This window comes from Crocodylus porosus, unplaced genomic scaffold (assembly GCF_001723895.1).
Source record: "Crocodylus porosus isolate Cpor-Errol unplaced genomic scaffold, CroPor_comp1, whole genome shotgun sequence".
Lineage (NCBI taxonomy): Eukaryota > Metazoa > Chordata > Crocodylia > Crocodylidae > Crocodylus > Crocodylus porosus.
The window spans coordinates 113009436-113033685 of NW_017728886.1; the positions used below are offsets into that span (position 1 = coordinate 113009436).

Sequence of the window (24250 nt, forward strand, 5' to 3'; positions counted from 1 at the left end):
GGGGGCAGAGGGTTTTGATCTTTTGTCTTCTCCCTCTGACCCTATTTGCAAATATATACCTTTTGTCTCACCAACGTGTGCCTAAGGATTTGTTATTCAATGAGCCTCCAAAGAAAACGAACCGAGAGAGAGTTTTTTTTACCTCACTGGGATGCTGACTCTGATTTAACTTGAACCATGAAGGGGTCTAGGATGGAAGTTTTATAAAATGGTTTATGAAATCAGTTAAGTCTAATACTATGTTCAACCAGGTTTATCTTAAACCAGTTTTAACCATTTTGAAATCGGTTTATGTGCACTGAATGTATGTTCTCTTACAGGTTTAAACCAGTTTCTGATCACTTAAACCAGTTTATATACAAGTTCTGTCCCTCGCCTAAAAGATTAGCTGACATACCACCTGATCCATAAGGAAGCCTCAGACCTTTACCTGAACTGAAGTCAAAAGTCAACAATACTTGAGACTTTAGACGGATCAGCACATTTGCAATTTGAAAACCACAGACAGAAAAGGCAAAGAAGAGACCCTCCCCCTTTTAGAAAATAGGGACAGACACACAGAAAGCTATCATTTAAAAAACAAGACCAGTGGTACGTGGGTGGTAAAATAATATATGACCACCTCCCATTGAAATCAATACAGCTGTCCATTTAAGCTGAGTTGGGAGATGGGTTAAGTGGACAGCGAAAAGACATTTCAGATTCTAAACCAGGAGCTCAAGCAGGAATTAACACAGTGAACTCCGGGGAAGAGACAAAAATCAGGACAACAGTGCAGGCCTCTCATAGAAGTTGGGTTAAAATGATGAATTGGGAAGTTTAAAAAGGTCCAGATGGAGTGAACTGAAAGATAGTGGATTGTTGAGCAAAACATGGACATATTTCACAGGTTATGCAAAGTATGCCATTGCTACAGTGATTCTGAAGGGAATGCTCTCATTAGTGAAAAGAAAATGAAATGTCAGTGATGTCTTGCCAAAAGGGCAAAATGGAAGTTAAATGTGTTATTTATCATACAGAGAGAGCTGCTAGTCTCCAAAAGTAAAGTGGTTGCTCTAAATCACTCTTCACAGTTGCACAGTGATTTCAAAGAGTTTTGCTCTCCCATCTTCCCAGCCAAAGATCAGATATTGCATCAGAGCACTTACCACCTCATTTGGGAAACAGGAGGAAGAGCCTGTGAGAATGTAAGAGGTATGGGTATGTGCATGTGTGCTGGGGTGAAGGAATCTAGTTGGTTAATAATTTGGATCATGAATCTATTGATTACAATGTCTGAAGCTTTTATCAAGATTTAAGGAAATTACAAAATGTTAAAAGTCAATCAGACTAATTCACCAAAACATTGGCATTATATAAAATGCAACAAACTCACTGGACAAGGGAAATGTGTCGTAACTCTATGCTCTACAAGGAATTGTTTTATGGATCCTAGACAACAACCTCATTCTTTCCTCCTCAGTCCACACTCACAATAAGCCATCTACAAATTTATATTAGCAGGAAGAAGAGGACAAATATATAGTAATATACCACAACATTATTAGCAGTTCTTCCTGAACAGCAGAGAAATTACTGTCAATTATATTTATTTTTAAATGTACCCATTTCAGTTTTATAATCAGCTGACATCTTTGAACTATTTTCCACAGAATATTCAATTTAAAGTCATAATGATAGTGGAACCTATGTGGTTCTAGATTTTGTGTGCCAATGGTTAGCTCAGAACGTATTTTATCCAGCTGAGCCATCCAACAAGGATTCTATTCCACCTATTAGGCACATAAGTGCCCTTCACCACATTCCTGTTATTCTATTCAGGCCTTGTTCAAGTCCATGAAAAACAGTTAATACAAAAAGTGGGAGTATCCTCTTTCTCATCACTGCTTTTTTGTGTCTCATTCTTACAGTAAAATGACAGGGTGCTACAAAAGTAGATACATTAAAGGATTTTCAGGGACTTGAATAGGGTAGAAAAGAATTGGGATGATGAATACATGTAATGTTGTGGGCACTTTAATTAGAGTGGCTCTCAGAGACACTTTAATTTAAGCATCCTCCCTGGAGCCTGATATGTAAAGATGCCTGACATGTCTAGTTGACTGAGAACACAAAGGGAAGCTAACAAACTATCATCAGACAACAACTTGGGTCAATATTTTGGACTAAATAAGACTTAGACATAGATTCATAGATGTTTGGGTTGGAAGGGACCTCAGTAGGTCATCAACTCCCTGCCCTGGTCAGGAAAAAGTGCTGGGGTCATGTGATCCCAAACAGGTGCTTCTCCAGTCTCTTCTTGAAGACCCCCAATGTAGGGGAGAGCACCAATTCCTTTGGAAGCCCATTCCAGATTCTGGCAACCCTTACTGTGAAGAAGTTCCTTCTACTGTCTAACCTAAATCTGCTCTCTGTCAATTTGTGGCCATTGTTCCTAGTTACTCAGTGGGTGCCCTAGTAAACAGAGCATCTCCTGTTTGCTGCTGCCCTCCCCTGATTAATGTATAGGCAGCCACAAGATCACCTCTCAGCCTTCTCTTGCAAAAGCCAAAGAGATCCAGGTCCCTCAGTCTCTCCTTGTAGGGCCTTGCCTGCAGGTCTCTGACCATATGAGTGGCCCTCCTCTGAACTCTCTCAAGATTCTCTGTACCCCTCTTGAAGTGCGGCACCCAAAACTGGATGCAGTACTCCAACTGCAGCCTGACCAGTGCCGCATAGAGGTGACCTCCTTGGACCTGTTCGTCATGCATCTGCTAACGCATGATAAAGTGCAGTTAGCCTTGTTGATCACTTTGTCACATTGACAGCTCATGTTCATCTTGGAGTCAACTATAACTCCAAGATCCCTTTCTGCTGCTGTGCTGCTGAGAAGGTCATCCCCCAGCCTGTAACTGTGTTGGTGGTTCTTTTTGCCAAGGTGAAGCACTTTGCACTATCTTTGTTGAACTGCATCCATTTCGTTCTGCACATTTTTCCAACCTGTCCAGTCCACCTGCATCCATTCCCTACCCTCTGGTGTGTCAACTCTCCCCCACAATTTGGTATCATCTGTGAACTTGGACAGGGTGCTCTCCATGCCCTCATCCAAGTCACCGATGAAGACATTGAATAACATGGGTCCAAGGACAGAGCCTTGTGGGAATCCACTGCCCACATCTTTCCAGGTCCATATCAACTCATCCACCACCACTCTCTGAGTGTGATGCCTAAGCCAATTTGCCACCCATCTGACCATGTAATCATCTACATCACAGCCTGTCAGTTTAATTACAAGAACAGAATCAGATACTGTATCAAAGGCCTTCTTAAAGTCTGGGTAGATGACATCTACCTCGACTCCTGCGTCTAAGCTTTTTTTGACCTGGTCATAAAAAGAACCAAGGTTAGTCAGGCAGGATCTACCTGCAATGAATCCGTGCTGATTTCCTTTCAGCATTATTACTCCTGCTGGGCTCCTAGAAATGTGATCCTTAATGATTTATTCCAGAGTTTTCCCAAGGATAGAGATGAGACTAACTGACCTATAGTTTCCTGGTTCCTCCCTCTTCCCTTCTTGAAAATAGGGGCCACGTTGGCCCCTTTCCAGTCCTCTGGGATCTGACTGGAGCACCTTGAGTGCTCAAACAGCTGTGCCAGTAGCTCTGCTATTAAACTGGCTAATTCTTTCAGCACCCTTAGATGAAGTTTATCTGGGCCCACTGACATGAAGAACAGCAAGTCACTAACCTGGGCTAGTTGGCTCTCCCAGATTTTTTGAACATTTAGTTTACTAATTTGAAACAATATAGAACAATTAAAATGACTATACATTTCACTCAGATTTTATAAAATGTATAATATGACAAATTAGGCATATGTCTTTGAGACAAGGTATTTAGCAGAAATTGCAGATTCTGACAGGCTACAAGTGCTTCTGCTGCAGCCTCAAACTTGCAACCTCTGGGCTGTCAACTGTGGGCCTTTGCCCCAATGCCACCACAGCCCCAAACATAATAACTAATAAAGAACACTGTCAGTCACTGCACTTCCATTAGCATACCAAAGACTACTTAGTCATGAAGTGCAAACATTTCAACTATCCATTTTCAAAACCAACTTTCAAGTCCTGTTAAATTATCTTAAGTGACCTCACAATAATTTACTGTGTTGAATATTAGATGAATATTTCACCAGTCTTTTTTTTATGACAGTGTTTTTATGGAACAGAATAAACCAAGATTTTATCTCTGCCTAATTTTCATTACAAACATTGTACATTTGCTTTGTCTAAGGTAAAGGCGAAAAAGATTTCTTTTTCAAGTCTCTTTTGTGGAAAATTTATACTTAAAAAAAAAATCTCAACCTGATTATTAGAACCTAGGTTAGGGTTTGCAGGATTTGACAGTAAGATATTAACTCAATATATCTGATGTTTAAATCAGTGAGGAGCAGGGAACCTGTCAAACCAATAGAACTTTCCACAAAACAACCACAATTTAAAATGATCCTTTTCTGCATAGTTTTTAATTATTTGGAAAAAAATTATGAGTCAATATAAGACGAACATATAAAGGGAAGATACAACAGTGATTTTACCTACTGCTTTAGAACTCAGTTTTGCTTTCCCTCCATGAATGACATTGCCGTCATGTATTAATATTTGACATAAACATATAAATCCCCTATCTTTATTATGTGACGAGTTTTGCTAAGCATGGGCCAAAATTTTCAAAAACTTGAAGCAAAACAGTAGCATTGCCCACAGATAAGTAGGTATACTGTACTACATCTGGGTCTTCATTTCAGGCCATTGAATATCTTTCTTCCTACCATAATTAATGTATATGTGCAGACAGAAATGTGTTTATTAATTTCTAGTGTGACTAAGATAAGTTAAAAAATTATAAATTAGTGTAAAAATAAACTTCAAATTAATTAAAAAAATAGAGGTAAATGTTAGAAATACCTTTGTGACAGGCAATTCCTTGGATTTAGACTCAAAGAGGTGCTCCAGTTTGGAAGTGTCCACCTTAATGGGTTCCAGTTTCGACCACAAGAATTCTCTGCAGCGCTTGTTGTTCTTACACTGCCACTCAAATGGCCGTACCTCGTTCCAAAACAAACGGATGGTTTTCTTCTTCTTTATGAAAGTTGGCTGACCCCTGGAGACCCGGGGTGACCCTAAACTCTGAGGAGTGCTGAAGAGTGGAGGAGGAGCCAATAAATTACCAGAGGGCGGAGGTGGAGGTGGACAGCCAAACAGGGGGGGAGGCGGTGGAGGAGGCAAACCCAAAAAGGCTGGTGGAGGAGGGGGAGGGGGAATTAGGGAGTCCCCAGGACCCATATCCATGTCCAACACATCTACATCATCCTCTTCCCCCAAGTCTGTAAAATCCATGTCTTTTATTTTTAGTTCTCTAGGATTAGCCATCAACTGATCCCAGATGTAGTCAGATTCCTTCTTTGGCTGTGCTGGTGTTTTATCTGAAACTTTTTCACTCAGCTCATCCTCAGGCAAGTCTGTCCCCTTGGCCAGCTCACCGTTGTTGAATTTTTCTGCAAAGACTTTCACGCTGCCTTGGTTGTCCAGGCTTTCAATCTCCATCTTTTTGACACTTTCCTCTTTGGCCTGCTTGGTGGCCTGCAGGATTGAAATCCTACTGGCTAGGCTGGTGATTGACTCCTCACTTTCCTCCGTCTCCGTCTCCGTCTTTTCCTCCTTCTCCTCCAGCTCTTTTTCCTCTGCATCTTTGGGTTTTTTATTATGGGCATACAACATGTCCAGCATAAACCGTTTGTTGTTGAGAATGTTGCTGCACTGCTCATTCACACCAGCATCTTGAATGGTCTGTGACCAGGGACCTGAAATCATACATGTACACACACAAAATTATTATCAACTGAACGATAAGAACATGTCAGGAATGCAAAAGATTATACTGGAAGCAATGTTGGTGATACATGCATAATTAGCATGAAGCTGGAAAAAGTTTTTATGGACAAATTTTTAAATAAGAAAGCCACAGATACATCCTGCTATTGGTGAGTACTTCTTTAACAATGGCTTATAAGAGTAGCAGATGCTCAGTATGTCTCAGGAAAAGTTCAGTGAATGTCAGGAGCCAGACCAAAACATTTCTCTGAGGAAGTCTTTTGTTTTTATTAAAATAAAAAAGGGGCGTGGGGATGGGGATGCATTCAGATAATGGTTGTCTCAGTCTACTCTCCCAAGTTATTTTACAAGTTACTAAAATGGTCAGACCCTTGGACAGTCCAAAGTCCCCCAAAACCTACATGATTCTTGTCTTTTGCCCTTTTCCAGTGTCTCTGTGCTTTCTGTTTTGTGCTAGGACCAAAGGTAAAAGGATTAAAATAAATATTGTGGGCAGAGCTGCTCTTGTGGTATGCATGACATCACTGGACACAGGAACTATTTTAGGAAAATTTGCATGAAAAAGACTTGTATTTCCAGCCTGACTTTCATCAATATGCATCCATACTTCCCTCCACTGTCAGCACCTTTGGTTAAAGTAAGGCAGCTTTAATCTCTTAGCTCAGCTCCATGGTGTTTTGGCTATAATCACCAAAGGGGCCTTCTAGGTCACTGGGAGCCTCATTTATGAACAACGGGCAAAATTTTCCAAAGCACTTAAGTGACCTAGACGTCTAATTCCCATTTTCAAATATGATTTTGCTGCCTGCAAACCTCAGTCTGATTGAAAGTCACATAGGTGTTTCTGAACACATTACTCCCTAACTATAACTAGCACCCTGTAGGTAAGCTGCAATAGAACTAGAAAAATAGTGGCCTCTGCCCACTTTGCAGCATGCAGCAGTAATAATGCTTAGTTTATACAAACCCTGCTATTTTTACACTATGATGAAGTTAGACTATGATGAATTTACTAGTTTATACAATTTACTATTGAGTTCATCAGGCATAGACAGGCATCATATATCCATAGAAATGTAAAATTAAATGAGCAAAATAGATTTTAGGATGCAGTTTTCCTTATTTTAATACCATTTAATCAACTGAGATTCAATCTGGAAACATACTTTGGAAATGTATTTTCCAAAGGGCATCAACTGAGGTGATTAAAAAACAGACTGGTTTGATTCTTCCTTTATCTTGTTCTTTTGTTATTTTGTTATATTTGTCAACATATTTTTTTTCTAAACAAGCTTTTTAATTTATCATTATGATTTATTTTTGTCTTCCGGCTCATCTCCGCTAGTCAGTGTGTGTGTACATGTGTATGTATATATATCTGTGTATAAATGTATGTACACACGCACACAGACACACATTAATCTTCTGGTTGCATTTTCTCTTGTAATGAGAATTTAATTTTTTTCTCCTTTTACCTGATGTTTCAGGATATTTAAGTTGACATATTAATTTTAATGTCTTTATCAGTTCATTTAGTTTTCTTTCCGTAACTTTAAGTCCCCTTCCTCTACTTCGGTAATTTTCTTCCCAGATTAGACTGGTAGCTACACCCATAACATAGGCTAATCTCTCAAATTAAAATTAGATCATGCTGAACTGAGCTATGTACACACATTCAGATAATCTGGGAAAATTCTCCCAGGTTTGTTCTCCCAGTTGAAAATCTTACTCAGAGAAGCCTGAACAGATATTTGAATGTTGAGCCCCTGAAGACAAGTGACCTTGCAGTACTGATGCTGCATAGCTGTGTGGGCCCTGGACACACATCTCAGCGTGCTTGGCAGGCTCCCCAGTATGCCTGGCAGCAGTGCACAGAGTAGCCCTGATTGGCTGACCCAGATTGCTCCAAGTCAGCCTGTGTCTTCATGCAGCACAATGTGGGATTGCGAAGGGGGCATGTTCTACTCCCTGCTCAGCTGGAACAGTAGAGTCCAGCAACTGGCACAGTGTTTTCCTGCGTGGGGGGGAGCAGGAAAGCAAAGCACTCTGGGATGCTCGAAGACTGTGCTGTGGCTTCTCTCAGACAAGAACATGTACAGAAATTTGCTCTCCCAGGACAAACTTTCCTGGGAGTGATTTAACCCTGGTTGTTCCTGGGTTATTTTGCTCTGGGAGAAAAATCCTGAATATCAGTACTTCAAGTCTCCAAAATAACACTTCACACTAACACATCTGTACACTTCAAGACAATAATGCCAAGTCTTATCAGATTTGAAAAGTAACCTTTTTATTAGGTTACATTATGATTCTGAAATATCAGTACAGGTATATGAGAGAGAGATTTGGTCTGAACAAGAAGTCCAGATTTATCAGGTTGGAAGCAGAACTAATAACTGATTCATGCTCTGTGGGTGCATCTACACGTGCATCCCACTGCATAGTTGGTACTGTGCAGTCATTTAGTACTTGCTAAAACTCTGTGTCACTTGCTGGACTCTACTGCTCCATCTGATCAGGGAGCTAAAGCAAGTACTAAATGACTGCACAAGTACCAGCACTATGCAGTCCTAGAGGTGCATGGGTCATTTCCAACCCTACTGTGCATTAGCAATGAGCTACTGTGCAGTAGCTTGTTTATACTGCGCAGTAGCGGGGACATCAAAATTAGTGCCTGCCGATGCAACGCTGCCATAGCTAGTTGCTATGGTGATGCAGCTTTTCATCATCTGTTCTAAAATGAAGGCACTGACAGATTTAACTTATTAGAGAAAGAGAGTTTTTCTCATTTTTTCACTATGTTGTTCCCTCCACAGATCACCAGGTGATAGCACTGGAAGTATTAATAATGCTTTCATACCCAGAAGCCACTTTTCATCATGTCCCATATAACAAGTACTGCCACTGGTCTGAGGGCTAGGGAATAAATCCAATTAAATTCCCTTGCAAACATATTTACCATTTTCAGCTGGAATTGCTGGAAGTCTTGCTGTTTAGTTCATCATCTGGATTATTATTATTATTTACATACAGGTATATCTATCTACCTCCTTCACAAGTACAATGGTATTCAAGGGTTATGTTCTAGCCTTCAGCAATGCTCCCACTGGCATAAAGCCAAGACTTCTGTGTTCTACAGAAGAACTGAAGATGGCCTTCAGCAGTAAAGCAGATGTTGTATTTAAGTAACATGTCTCTGGAAAAAAAATGGGGCTTAAAGATGAATTAACAGAAACTTGTCAATTTAACACCATGAGGAACCTTTTTAAAGTGGACTGTTAGACCCAGGGGAACCCTACCATTTTTTTACTTCCCTGTGCAAAATGAGATTTCATTTCTACCTGGGAGAGGTTTTACAGTCTTTGAATTCTCCTTTGCCTGGGGACAGGCATTTGGGCCTGAAAGCCTGCAAAGAAAGAATTATTTTTGCTACTATTTAGCTGGCTTAATAAAAGATATCACCTCTACCACAAGAGTTTTGTTTGCCTATATTTTTAGACCAACATGGCTAAAACTAACATCCCTAAATCATTTAGAGCAATGCATTCCACTGCACTATGCCAGTAAAATTACAGCATCTATTTCACTTACTTTACAGATACTCATATAGGAGTAAACTGCTGTACTCAAACCAAATCTCTAGAGGACTGAGACCTGCCATTTTGTTAAAGACAGAGGCAGATGGCCATGTGAGGTTACAGCTCCCAAACGGAAGCTGCAAATGGCAGCATTATTGACTAATAGGGAAATGTTCCTTTTGGAATGATGCATTTGTTCCTTATGCTGCTCTTACCCATGTCTGGGAACATCACTATCTACCTCTACCTTCAGCAACTTTTGTAGTCTCTCTGCATTTCTGATATTTGGCCAACACAGGGAAGATAAAAGAAAAGAAATAAATGCAGCACTCAATGAAGCACCTTTAGTTCTCACTCCCATATTAAGTATAGAGCTTTTTATCCTGTTGCAAATGATTTTGGGGCTTCCTTCATGATCGTTCACCATATGGAACAACTGAATTCAGTGCATCCCAAGCCCCCAGAGCGGTGGTTCTTCTGATCTCTAAATAACTAGTAAAGTAATTATGAAGGAAGATAATAGTCTTGATCAGGAGAATTCATTTTACCAAGGCTTGGCTGCATTATTGCTCTGCACACCGAAGTCCCAACTGAAGTCAGCGATACTGCATACACAGAGCAGATAGGATTGGAGCCATGAAGGAGAGCAGGACAGGACTCAAAGGGATTGTCTGCTGATTAGCGCTACACAAAGTTGCTGATACAACATTTTCTTTGTGGGAAAATCTCTGTTATTGAAAAAAGCTTCACTTTACCAGTTTCATTGTCACTGGTTAACTTGTCCTCTCTCTCCTCCCTTTCTAAAGTGCTGCTTGCTGAGGATATGCTGGATGCAGAGCAGTTGTCTTTTTCATTCACTTCCTCATTCTGCCTCTCTTTTTCACTGAGTATTGCACTTTCTTCTGGCTCTTTCTCTGGTCCTTGTTCCACCTCACTCTCTGGTCCCACTGCTGAAGCCTCTATTTCCTGTGATGTTTCCGCTCCCTGCTCGGCCTCTGCCTCAGCCTCCTGTTCTGGTTCTGGTTCTGTCTCTGGCTCAGGTTCTGGTTCAAGTTCACTGGCACTTGCTGGTAGAGAGAACAATGGAGAAAAAAGATTCACTTAACAACAGTTTCTCGCAGCTGTCAAGACTCACCCGTCCAAACAAGTGAGATCTGAAAAACTTATGAAGCACTACTTTTTGGTTAATTATCCATGGTGAGTCTAGTATTAAGAGCGAGAGACTGCTGAACACTGCGTGAAGAGGACACTAATCTTGAGTGTGACTCAGCAAGTCTTGGCTTGATTTATGTTTGTTTATTATCTGATGCTAATCCATTATTTTTACTCAAAATTTTTCAGCAGTAAGATTACTGCAGTCATAAAAAGAGTCAACTCATCAGAAAATGGTTCCCAGTCTAGGTTCAAACAATGAAGGCTCAACACTGAGAACCACAAAGAAGGAACTTTTAAAAAATATGTTGGAGCTTATGTCTCTTAGCTGAGTTCCCTTTTCTTTCTGGAGGAATTTTTTAGTGACTTCTTTTTCACCCGATGTGGAATGCTTCAACAGAAAGATACATTAGTATTATTAGCATGGTAAATGCCACAGTCTGGATGCGGCAGTCATACATATGGCTGACAGAAAGCATGTGTGTTTGCATGCATATTTACTTCAGAATAGCCACATCAAAACTGAACTGAGTTTCCAACTGCTTGGCATATGGCATAAATTTAGCTTCCAATTGGTTGGCATATGTCATAAATTTAACTTTTAATTGGTTGGCAGATGGCATACATTGTTGATGGTGTGCTTGGTTTCCTTCTCTTTGCTTTATCACTGACACAGTGAAATTCAGTCATTTACCTTTATAGTTTTCAGCTAAACCAGCAGATTTTTACATGCAAGAATTTTCTGTGTGCTGTGAAGAAAGTGGAAAGCATCCATATATACTCACATCAAGCAGCCCATAACTCTCCAAAAATTGAAAAGGTCATGCAAAAGTGATGAAAATGTGCATGCATATTAGTTCTGCATATTCCTCACATCATCCCTAGATTAAAACTTCTACAAGATGGCTGAATTACAATAACCCTAGTACTATTAGATTTTTTCTCCTCCTATTTTTGCCTACCTTTCATTGCAATATTGTATTATACACTTTAGGGTCTGAAGTAGTCTCTGGATACTATTGCATATGATAGTTTGTTTGCTTTTTTGAGAATTAAATGAAAAGAATTGAGCTGTATCTTTGTGAAAAAAGAGTGTTCTATAGAAGCACATCCTGAAAATATAAGAGTACATAAATAGATGCAGCCTAAGAAACTGGAAGCTCAGAAGGGTCAGGGGCAAGATATTCATCTAAGAAACTCTCACAGGTATATGGCTATTTCATCTCCCCAGACAAAAATCAGGTTACCATTTCTAAGACTGAACACTTGCACATTTAATTCAGCCTATTTTTAACTTTCTACATAACAAGGGTTATCTAAAGGTTATCCAAATGTGTAATTAAATATCCTTTCAGAATATTTTAGTACTGTAAAATCCCTTCTTATTTCACACTGTTCTGTAAGAACTTTGGACTTGTAAAGAATGTTTATTGCTACTTACTTCACTAGGGCCAAAACTTCACCTAGTTACTGGATTACCCAAGGAAGGAACAGCATCATATATTAGATAGAGATGACCTAACTTCATTAATTGGGTAGACCATTTGAGCCATAGTTCATCTTTGAACCATGCTATTATTGTACACCATGACAAGCACAGAGTTTAGCACTACATGAATGCAATATGGTGTGTCCTTTAGAAAGTAAGCCTGTGTCAGATGGCTGAGCACTGATCAATCATCACCATTATTATATTATTTGGATTTATAATCCACCCCATCAGGACAGTTTATAATAAAAGACAGACAAGCCACAATATGAGATGCAACAATACTCCAAAACAACACCCCAAAACTTTAACACTGCCCCAGGCCTCCCACTCCTGTCTCCCTTTAGTCCTCTTTCCCATCCCAACTGTGCTTCCCAACTTTTCCAACGCCCATTCACATCTAGACTTGAAATATTTTTCCACTCCCATGCCCATCTATTCCCAGTCCCTTGTTTCATACCACAGAGAGATCACTCTCCCTATCCCAAACTTCCCACCAAGCTTACAGAGGGTCTGTGGCTGTCCCTCAAAACACATAAATCCACCCCCTCCCCAACCAACACAACATTAATTTAAAAAAAGCTTGTTCTAGGAAGAGGGGATTAGAGATCGGAAACCGTATAGCTACATTACTACTAGTTTAGATACGCTGAATAAGAAAGATTGGAAAGCGCCTCCAGTACAAGTTAGGTACCTCTGCTGACATGTGGTATTCCTGTAAAAATAACTGAGTTTGCATCTTTAGATACTCAGGCATTTGAGAAAGTGTTATGGGTTTCCAGCTAGAATGGTCCAAAACCCATTTATAAAATCTGTTCAGCTAATGAAACGTATATCAAATGAACATGTTTATACATAATATATACAACATATAGACACACTTTATTCAGTTTATTTAATTTTTTCTCAATCATTAGAACAGTTTTTTTCTTTTACTTTCACACACACCACACACCATGTAGGGGTTTGGCAGCCTAACTGAATGATTTGGATAACTGGGGTTTGGGACAATTAATGTTGCTGTAATGTCAAATAAGCAAAGCTACAAAACAATTTAAACACTGCACTAAACCCATCAGATTAATAAAACTCAGGTAATGCATGTTAATAACACCCATGCAACTCAAAATATTAAATATGTCAACACATGCTATAGTTAAAAACAAAACACTGAGCTCACCCTACGTTAATCACCTGAAGTTGCAAAACATGATAAATGCAACAGCCTTGTTGATATTAGAAAGAACATCTGCTGATGTGGAAAAAAACTCATTGCTAATGAGTGACTATTTAGTGGCCTATATGAAGTGAATTGCTGATTTCAGTCTGGCATCTACTTGACCAATTTTTATGGTACAAAAACTAGCATCACAATCTTGCTGGCAGACATCACAGAGAGGTCAAAGACTAAAATAGGACAGAGATGAACTCCCACTCTGATTCTTTTTAGGGAGAAACTTCAGCTAGGAGTTGAGGCATATCCATTAGTTACCCCAGTTAAAACTATATAGCAGCTAAGCACTGGAAAGGCAACATCATTTTAAGTGTAAGGCATCAGGAAGACATATAAGTGATCAAATGGTTTCACACGAGCCATTTCATGCCTTTAAATAACATGGTGATACAAAGAATTCAATAAGCTCTAGCTTAAGTCCAGGTTTGGCTTCCCATAGGATTCCATGCTCACGAGAGCTGAGTCCCAAACCCAATGACCTTCTCATCAGATGGGTTATTTTTCAATTAGGTCCTATCCCTGCTATATTTTTGCGTGACTCTAGTCCATTCATAAAGGGAAGTTTGCATGGAAGAAGCTGCTGCAGCTACCTACTGACTGATCTGGCCCCCAGTTGGTTACATTGTGGCAAAGAGCATGGGTACAGTCACTTGCAGGAATCCCTCTCTACCCATCCTTTTGAGATCCAGTCCTCCCCACGGTACCCTGAGGCTTCCAGAGGGCATGACATTTCACCACTCCCACCATGTTCCTTGTCTATAGCTGTAAGGCAGTCCTGTAGCTCAAAAGAGAATAGAAGTATTGGTTGCTAATCCCTAGACAAAGCAACAAACTCAATAAGCTCGCCTAGATTCAGTCTTTCCCTCCTGTTTTCTGGGAGATTGTGGCTGAGGAATCATGGCCGTGTGTCTCTGTGGATATGGATGATCTGTCTGCAGAAGCTCACTTCTACTCAGGCTCCAATGTTCGGGCAGACCCTAAGTCTCTGCTTAAAACATTTCCCCTTTTAGTTGTGGGAGCCTGGAAAGGTTTCCCTTAAAGAGCCCTGATTTTTGCAAGGTCAGCAAGATTCCAAATCTCCCTGAGTTATGATCCAAATAAAGAAGAATATTTTTCTTGTGATGAACACTGTTTACATGAAGCAGATCAGCCTAGAGGTCAGCTGCTCTCACCTCTGCTCTAAGTCATCTTCTCTTGTTTATTTTTTTAAGTTCCTCCTTTGTCTTCTGACACAAAATTTCCTTTAACCCAGGAGTGGACAAAATGGTGGATCCAGCCAGCAGCTGGACTCCATTTCCCAGCAGTCCCTGCTCAGATCACTGTAGCTGGTTTCCCTGGAGATCCCAGCAGTGGCCGCACTGTGACAGTGCAGGGCCAGGGTTTCCATAGAGACCAGCCCCAGCAGCACTGGCAGGGGACGTGGCTAGGTGGGGAGCTGCTCTGGGCCTGAGGCTGAGGCCAGGGCCAGCATCTTGTGGCAGTGAGACTGGTCTGGAGGCAGGGCAGAGCTGCAATCCACTGCCTGCAAACCCCTGCTTAGGGCATGCGGGCAGTGGATCACAGCTCTGTCCCAGCTCCCTATCACCACTGCAAAATCCTGGCCCTGGAGCAAGTCCGTGCCCAGGCATACACCCTGCCAGTGCTGCTGGGGCCAGCACAGTCACAGCCCTGTTGCTGCTTTGGTGTCTATGGAGACTGGCTTCAGTGACGCAGGCAGGGGCTCCTTGGAAATGGAGTCCATCATGGGCCTGATTTGGCCTACAGGATGGACTTTTCCTGTCCCTGCTTTAATCCAAGGCTGGGGCCAGGATTTTCTCACCAATACCTTCTTGTCTGGGAACTTCTCCATATGTGAATTTACTTCTGCTGGTGTGGATATTTAGACAGTGTTGGTGCATCTAGGACATCCATCCCTGCCCAGTTTTGAGTCTCACTTGTGTGCTAATTAGCCTAGAAGTTGCCCCACTGCCCATAACTCACATGTTGCTCAGTGTATTAAACACCAGAGATGCATGTTTGTACTCCCAAAGGAAAGGGTATACCTCTGAATCCCTTTTGGTCTGATATTAGGAAAGAGCAGTCTGAGATACTGATAGAAAATATTTTATCCTGAACTAACAAAACTGAAAACAGTAGCTCTGAAAAATAATTGAATCCCGTAGTCTTGATTATGGGTTCACATAGTAAGTCAAGAGTAAAACTAACTGGAGCCAATTACTTCAGTGGGAGCAACTGACACATTAGAAAAGAACTCAGTGCAGCATTTCAAGATTTTTTTGTTGGGTTAAGCTACCAAAAAAAGCTTCCCAGGCCCAGAACCAGTATTGTATGTGTATAGGATATTTCAACAGAAGTGTTGGAAAAGAAATCTAGAGCTAGCTATTATTTTATTACTGATGGGAGGTATTCCCCTTGAGAATTCAGGTTCAGAATGTTGCAAGACAACATTACACATAAATGAATAACTCTGAAGCTGTGAAGAACTGTGTACTAAAGGCCACAGAATTAAAAAGTATTCCTTCTTGTGTATCCCTACTTGGGAAAGAAGGGAATCCCATGTTCAAAGCAACAGGTTAGGACTGGATGCTGCTTCTAGCTTAGTCTGAGCTTTCTTATGCGTGTGTACTTTAAGCAAATCAGTGTCTCATTTTCCTGATCTATAACATGGTGCTAATATTTCCTTACTGTGTAAGGATGGTGAAGCACCCAATCCAATAACCCAATCACATTATGCTACAGAACGTGACCAAAAAGCCATTGAAAATGTACTGCCCATTTGGAGCTGCCCAACACAGCTGCTCCCTGCCTGATTAACTTTCCCGTCATCAGAAAATGCTCAGGTATTTGTTGTCTTGCCCCACTTACTGAATCCTTGATAACTTTCTGCTGCTCTGAACACTAGCTCTCTCTAAACCTTGCACTGCAGTCCTTATTCAGGTAAAAATTCCCACTGAACCAAACGTATTTCAGGGCCCATAGTCTGACACTGTTTTAGATTTCTGAGGACAGCCCTCTGCTGGATTTTGTCTGGTATTGCCCTGTCCACCTGCCCCGGGACCATCACTACTAGCCTGCCTGCTGGCCAGGAGCCCAGATGACACCCTTGTAAACCTCCTGATTTTGTTGGGTATTTTGCTTGATATGCCCCATCCACCTGTTTGCTGTCTATGGGCAGCCTTTTCATATCTGCAGAGCACCTCCATGCACCTGTTCTAAATTTAGTCTCTGCACGTATCGCACTGTTCCATCTTAGGCTGCAGTTTTTCAGAATGCTTCCAGGTGAAATATGTTAAAACAATTAACTTAAAAAAGATACTTGTTCCCTACTCAATGCTGAAATCCTGACAGTGGAAAAATCTAGCTTATTTGCTGCAAAACTTATGCTGGGTTTCAAAGATTGAGATCCCTGCAGTTTTGAGAGAAATGTTAAAGGGAAATAGTCCTGTTTTCTGAGCTAAAATGATTCTACTGAGATGTGCAGAGGATCACAGATGCAAATACATTGGAAATGTAATTAAATAGGTATGTAAACACAAATAATGTTGACCTAAGTATTTAGCATGATGACAGAAAATACTCCCAAAGTCAGCCTTTAGATAACATTTTCCTTAGTTGCATTACTTGCAGCATGCTTCAAGCTGCTTCAACCAATAAAACCAATTAGCACAAGTTATAGAAGCATTAATCACCAATAGCCTGGAAGCAGGAAATCAAATCAGTGTAAATGATGGTGATAAATCCTCAACATGCACTGAGGCTCCCACCATTAATGCAACATCACATAGGAAGAAGATAAATTGCCATAGGTTTGGTTTTTCAGAGGGCTGGAGGAGGGGTACATGTTGAAAATGATGGACCAATGTGCACCCACATCAAATATTGCTTTGTACATCAGTAAATTACATGACAGCAAATCACTCAGACAGGCACTGGTTGTATTTTCCTTTTTACTAATTGCCTGTGATCTCTTAAGTCTGCTAGTAGTTTTGCTACAATTCAAAGACTTTTTTTGGGGGGGGGTCACTGTTAAAAATAATCAGCATAGCATCCTTCTCTTAAATTCAGTAACTTTTTGGTTTGTCCCAGACAGCCTGTGCTGTGCTGGAAGGTTGTTATAATCTTGGCATTCATCTGTAGTATTTCTTTCAGAGAATCCACATAAGCAAAATATGCTGGCAGGAGTAATATTGTTTTAGTATTCAGTAACTACTGATATACAAGGAACAAATTCTAAAATAAGATGCTCTGTATGTAGCATTTTCTAGTTATTTCGTTGCAGTTAAAGCAGGCAAGATTAATACGAACAATGGTGATAACTAATAACCACATATTCCTAGCACAAACAGCTCAGAGATACTTGGAGGTATTTGAAAAAGAAAGGAGAAATGCAGACAGATGACAAAGAGAAATCTGTCAAGTAAGGACCTGGAAATGAGTCGTGGAACTCTAAAGGGTTCAGTCCTGTACGCATGCATAAAAAAGCTCCAGCTGAAGAAAGACACTTGGGTAAATTAGCTCCTTTCCATGCATCCTCCTTTGCACTCACCTTCAGAGGGCTGAGGTGTCCCCCGGGGCGTAGAAGGAGTATTCAGCTCCTCTTGGGACTCTAGAGAGGCTGGGCTGGTGCACTTGGGAATGGGAGAGGATGGGACTGAGGGAGAGCCCAGGTTCAGGGACAGCTCACTTCTGCCTCGGTTTATACTCCGGCTTTTCAGCTCCTTCTCATACTCCTCGGCTGCCAACTTCTCCAAGTATTTGTATCTGAAAGTTAAATTCCAAAGGGTTTCCGTAAAGAAAGAGAAGCCTGTGGTTGATGCTTGTTTATGGATGAAACACCTGCAGAGAATGAGCTGACTTCCTGACACAAGGGGTTCTGCACTAAACAGACTGTAGGGTCAGCCTGCCAAAGAACTGTGCACCAAGGCAAAGAGTATGGACCAAAAAAAATGTTAAATCTGCCATGACAGAACAAAACCCCAAAATGGTATCATTAAACAGTCCTTGGCTACTGTATCCTGTCTGCAGAGTCCTGCTTTCCTCCCATTGGAAGCATTCGTCTGCCCTTCTCTTCACACCCCTCTGGTCTTCCAAAAAAAAAAACAAACCCAAAACCAAAATTCAGCCCCCAGTACTGATGCAAATAGTTAAGTCCAAGACTTGCTTTAGAAAGAGGAAAATGATTCAAGTGCAGCAGACAAAAACAGATCTCCCTGAAAATAAAGCCAATAATAAAGGTTTGGACTGAAGACTATCTAAGTCTCTGAACCTGCTTCCCTTTGCTCTAGGAGCAATGCACTGGAATTCACTTTGTTCTCTCCAGAGTCTACAATGGAAACTTTCTTTTTTTTTATTCTAAAAAATTTTTCTGCCGGACTCAGACATCCAATAGCTTGGACCTGACGTCACATATAGTTTATTCATCAAAGTCAGTTTAAAAGAACAAAGATACATCTGTTTTGCATTTTAGGCAGGCAGAACTCACTAACTGTTTATTAAGACCAGCTACCAATCATATTCTTCATACTGTGCTTTATACATTGGGACCAAAATAAGTTTGAAATATGTGCCTCTTCCAGATGTCTGCTAATTTTATCCACCATTATTTGCTAAGGAATAAATTCATGAGTACAGCTGTAACCGGCTTTTGACTCTGTTTGTCTTACCCACAAGTGAACTGTTAAACAGGTTAATCAAGACTACTGCTTATGTCCCTGAAAGACTATGCGGTCATTCTCCAGTAACCCGCTGTTGTAAACACTTCATAACAAGGAGCATGCCTCCTCCCCCATCCAGTCTCACTGACAGGCTGAATTAGTGTAGAAGTGTATATTAAATTCAGTAAGGGTAAAGAAGTCAGCCATATGTGGCAACAGACATGCTCCATACATACAGTAACCCCATACACACACATGCACATTCACAAAAAACAAATATGTGGCATGCAAAGGTATCATAAAAGAGCACTCGTGTTTCGTTATGCAATTTTTATTATTATAAACAGCGGTAATGAAGAACAAACTCGCTTTCTTTTATTCCTCCAGAGGTATGAGTAGGCTTTGAACTGAGATTCTGCAGAAAAAGAACCCCTACAGACTTTGGATGAAAATATAACAAGCTACATACTTGTATGGTTATAAAATAGGAACTGTTTACAGTTCTTGCATGAAGCCAATTCTAAAGGATGATTTTTTTTCACTAGGGGGAAAACCCTTTGCAGGCGTTATCATGGTCTTTCATTACATGGTTAACAACACTGGTCCTTCGAACTGCAGTCAGTTAGGGACCATGGCTTCCCTCCTACCCCCCTCACAAATTGAGCAGATGGAACTTAGGACTCATAAAGAGACATTCAATTGATTGCTTAGCTAAACCAGGTACAGCACAGCTGGCTGCACTGGAGTTTTCTGCAATTTGCCAGCATGCTATAGCAGAGATCCAGACTGATCCCTTTATAACATGGGGAGTTCCAATTTTTTATTGTCCTCAGCTCTTTTGCAGCTGCTTTAACTTTTTAGCTTCTGTAGCTTTCTGCTGTACAATTAAATTCACCAGGAAAACAGCAGACTGTCAAAATATGTGTTCTCAAAATTTATCTTTTGCCATAACATATTGCATAAAAAGTACTGATAAACCTAGAAGAGCAGATCTCCTGGCATCTTACAAATTTGGTATAGAGTCAAATGATATACAGAACACTAAGACTATTCAGATTTAGGGCTCACATGGATACTGGAGAACTTGGAGCACTATTAGGACCTAAATGAAGCTTTTTACCAGTACCAAACAGGTATGACTAAAACTGAAGTTTTGAATATTTTACATTGATCAAGTGAATTGTATTAAGCAAATTGGTGGCTTTAGTCCAGTTTCTAGGGTGCAGGTAACACCAGCACTAAAACATTAGTGGTTCTATTAGCAGTCTGATAAAGACCCAGGCTTAAATAAGGATAATGAATGAATTTGACTTTCTTCTTATACATATAGTACTTTCTGTGCCTGGGTGACCATACATTCTGTATCTCAAAACAGGACACTCCACTCCCCCACCTCTTCCATCTGCCCCCAGCTCAGGTCTCTCCAAGATCTAGTCTCAGCTGAATGCATTGGAGAATGGGACAGGAGGGTGTCATGGGATGCCAGAGGACCAGAAACCCCTATCAAATTCCTGGCTGCTGAGTGCCACTAGCTTACTGCCCAATGGGATGTGGCACAGATATTCAAAAAAGCACTCTAACCTAAAGCACTTTAGTCAACTTAGGACAAAAGTATTCATTTGACCAAACCATGGGTCACCTAGGATAGGTGTTTAAAATGGGACTGTCACAGAAAAACAGGGTGTATGGTCACCCCATGTAGTGCCAGTTCGCTGCATGCCCGCTGTCCATGGTGCCATGTTCCTCTGAGCCAAGCATCCCATACCAGACGTCTTTTCAGGATAAAGGCCAGCAGATGTTGGGCTGTCAGTTTGGTAAGTTTTGTGAACAGTAAATCCCACACAGGGTACATTTACACTGTACAGCACATAATAAGAGGCAGGACTGATTAGTCTACATGGAACTCCAGCCTACCAGATGAGACTGCTTTTAATAACAGAGGCCAGGTCCAAACGTTACACATATTGTGCTATAAGCACACAGGAAGTAGTCTACAGCCGTAACAGAAGAGACATTCACAGTTCATAGAGTGCTTTTAAAAGGGCAGATCGTGCTTTAACTTAACCCTTGATTGATGTGCTATCAGACTAAAGAGCTTTAGGTTAGATCACTTTTTTGCATATCTGTGCTACACCCCATCAGGTATTAAGCTACATTGCATTTGCCAGCATCCCAGGCACCTACTGAAAGGCAGTGTGTCACCTCAGCTGTCACTGAAAGCCCCCCTGGAAGGTGCCTCCCACCCCCAGTTTCCCAGATTGGGTCTTGGCGGGGGCCAGGCCAGGCACTCCCTGCAGCACATGGGCTCCTTTTCCACCCCTGACCCCACCCCACCAGAGTTCCTGGTGCAACAAGAACCAGTATGGCCCTGTCTGATGCTCCAGCAGGATCGTTGTGGGGAGAGGGGCTTGGGTGTAAATGTAATGTCTGAGTGTGTGTGTGTGTGCAGATCTCCAGCCTGGCCCTGAAAGGGGCCATGGCACAATGGGGTAGGAAGTGGAGCTGCTGCCACTGGCATTTGGTGGGGCATGTGTGTGTGTGTACATTGGTCTCTAGCCTGGCCCAAGTGGGGCCATAGTGTGCCAGGGCAGGGTGCAGGGCTTGGGGGGTGTTTTTGTGTGTGTGTGTCCACATCTGTGTCCGTGTTCTGCCTCACTCTGAGCAATCCTGCTTTACATCCCTCTCTTCCCCTCCCCTGATCTGTGGCAGATCCAGTGTGGCAGGCAATCCCAGCCCTCATCCTGGTTCCAGGGGGATGCCAGTGTCCAGCCTACTTCCGTCAATGCTCATCAGATGGGCTCCCCCATCTGGATCCTGCTCCCCAGTTATCTCTGGCCCAGCCTGGAGGTTCCCTCCAGCCTGCTTTTTTGTGATTCTCTGGTTCCTGTCACTGAGAAAATAGCAGGTGGGGGCACTATTCCCTGTAGTGCATTAGCTGCATTCATGAATCTCTGGCAGCCTGGAGAGTCCGTGGGACATGCTGGAAAGCATGCAAGAGCTCCCTCTACCTGCTAGCCTCAAGCAGTGCTAGCCCTCCAACAAATCATGAGTGTCTGTTTGGTTTAAACATGTGTTAAGGTAAAGCACTTTAAGTAAAGCATGATAGGGCGCTTTTGTCATTGGCTTTTTGAATATGTGTACTTAGCTAGAGATACCTCATTGCATAGTTTAGACATAATATTATACTCTTCAAAAAGATGAAAACAGAATTCCAAGTTCTCTAGTTTTAAGATCACTGACCTGAGAATTGTATATAATCTCTTTGATATCAGACACACCAACAGCTGTAACTCAGAATGAAATCAGGAATATTCCCATTTGCATGGAAACATCATGAAAAAGATTTCAATGGATTTCTTTGCAGAAACATTTTTAAATGGCCATTGCAAACTAAATGCCAGCAAGCAGAACCCCAGCAAACACAAAATGTGTATGGACATTTTTTTTAAAATAACTAATTGATGCTTTCAAAGCCAAAGAAATACAGAATAAACCAGTTACCTTCCTTAATTAGGGCGTGATCCAAAAGCCCACCGAAATCAATGGGGAACTTCCATGGGCTCTGGTCCATGCCCTAAATTATCCTAAAGTGTATATTGGATCTCATCCACTATGGGAAATTAATAGATTGCTTCAAGAGATTTGAAAAAATGTAGACATAATGGGCATTTTAATAGAGGTGCTTCTATATAATTAGTTTTAATGAGAGGTTTTCTCTCTGATTGCTTTTTTCTAATCACTATGAGTGTAGAAAAACATCTAAACTTTGTAAAGATAACATGTCTCATACTTCTTATTTTTTCAGAATTTATATTCAGATTATATTTTGACAGTGGAGTTTAACACATTGGCCACACGCAACTTTCTTTTGCTGTAGACATTGTCCTGAAATAACAGCTGACGTTAACTTGCAAAAAAGCATATAAAAGTCTACTTTCTGATACTGCCTGATGGAAAAGTCTATATGAAGAGAATGAAAAGGCCAGTGTAATGGACAGCTATTGTTTGGGTTTAGCTGTAGATGTTTTTTCTGACATTTACATACTGTCAAGAAGGGATGTTTCTTTTCTCTTTATGAGAAGAAACTTAGAATGTAGCTCTTTATTTCAAAACAGGCCTGGACATAAAGACTCATTACTAATGACCAGTAAAATTGGCTCAGATTGCAATAGCAATGATGTCCTGCTGGTGAACATTTCCAAAATAATACTCAGGCTCACTTTAGTATGTTCCATTACAACTTGAAAGTGCTGGAGCATTCACTTCTAATTTGTTTCAAATCCAGCTGCTCAGTGGGATTGCTGCAAAATGTTTTACTCCGCTAAGATGAGTGCTTGGTGTTTATGTGGTCAGATATGTTTCATTTCACAAGATGCTTTAAACTGGCTGTAATCTTTTGGCTGTAAAACCAGAGGAAAGAACATCAACCCCCATTTAAATTTAGAACTGTCAAAATCATTTTAATATCAGCCACTTCAGCCACAATAAAATTGCTGGTAGGTCCAACTCATAAGGTAGAAGGAAAAAAACATCTACCAAGTGATTGTATCCAGAGAAGAATTTGCCAGTTAAAGGGTATGTGGAAGGGTCACTTTTCACATTTTTATTATGAAATTTTAGTTTTTAGAAGACACCATGGGTGATTTGTCTAACAGTCTGTAACAGCATATGATGTACACAGAAGAACTAGCTTCTGGGATTTTTTGGCTGCTGTTTGATTAGTTACTTGCATATTTTGCATGTAAAAACAAATATTGAAAATGGAGGTGAACAACTGAAAGGTGAAGTCTGTTGTTTGAGTTCTTGGAATGGTTTCACAGGCATGGGATCCTACTGGCTGGATACAATGTTTTCTAAGTAAAGTAAAAAAGATTCATAACATCCCTTACACTATGTCTTAATAAATATTGAAAAAAACATGTAAGGGTGATAACTATGCTCAGTTTCCATAATTTATTTGTGTGTGCTTCCAGAGATTGACAGAAACTAGTCAACTCTAATGTGTTGGCAGTAGGTTGGCAAGATTTTCAGTGTTCTAGACTGTAACAAAAAGTTCAGCATCTCACGACCAACCTCACAATCCTCTCCTTTTTAGACCTTGCAAGTAAATTGCAACCTACTGGTTGAGAAATAATGGCTTAACAGAATTGTGGCCATATTCAATTTGGACAAATTTCTCAGGTAGACATAATACTTGGTCTTATTTCTCACTCAAATAAATAAAAGATGGGTCGGTACTATGCCTGCGTGTATTGCTTCTGCACAATTTATTCC

The 24250-nt window shown here is 40.9% G+C and overlaps 1 protein-coding gene across 4 annotated transcripts in view; it reads right to left on the minus strand.

Annotated features, from left to right (window-relative positions):
• The window catches only part of FHOD3 (formin homology 2 domain containing 3), a 640284-nt gene that overhangs the window by 89069 nt on the left and 526965 nt on the right, over positions 1-24250 (minus strand). For all 4 annotated transcript variants that reach the window (XM_019540836.1, XM_019540820.1, XM_019540847.1 and 1 more), the window contains 3 exons: positions 17869-18083; positions 10203-10514; positions 4946-5841 (listed from right to left, as the gene is read on the minus strand). In XM_019540836.1, coding sequence (XP_019396381.1) covers positions 4946-5841; positions 10203-10514; positions 17869-18083 — 1423 coding nt within the window. The remainder of the gene's footprint in view (positions 1-4945; positions 5842-10202; positions 10515-17868; positions 18084-24250) is intronic.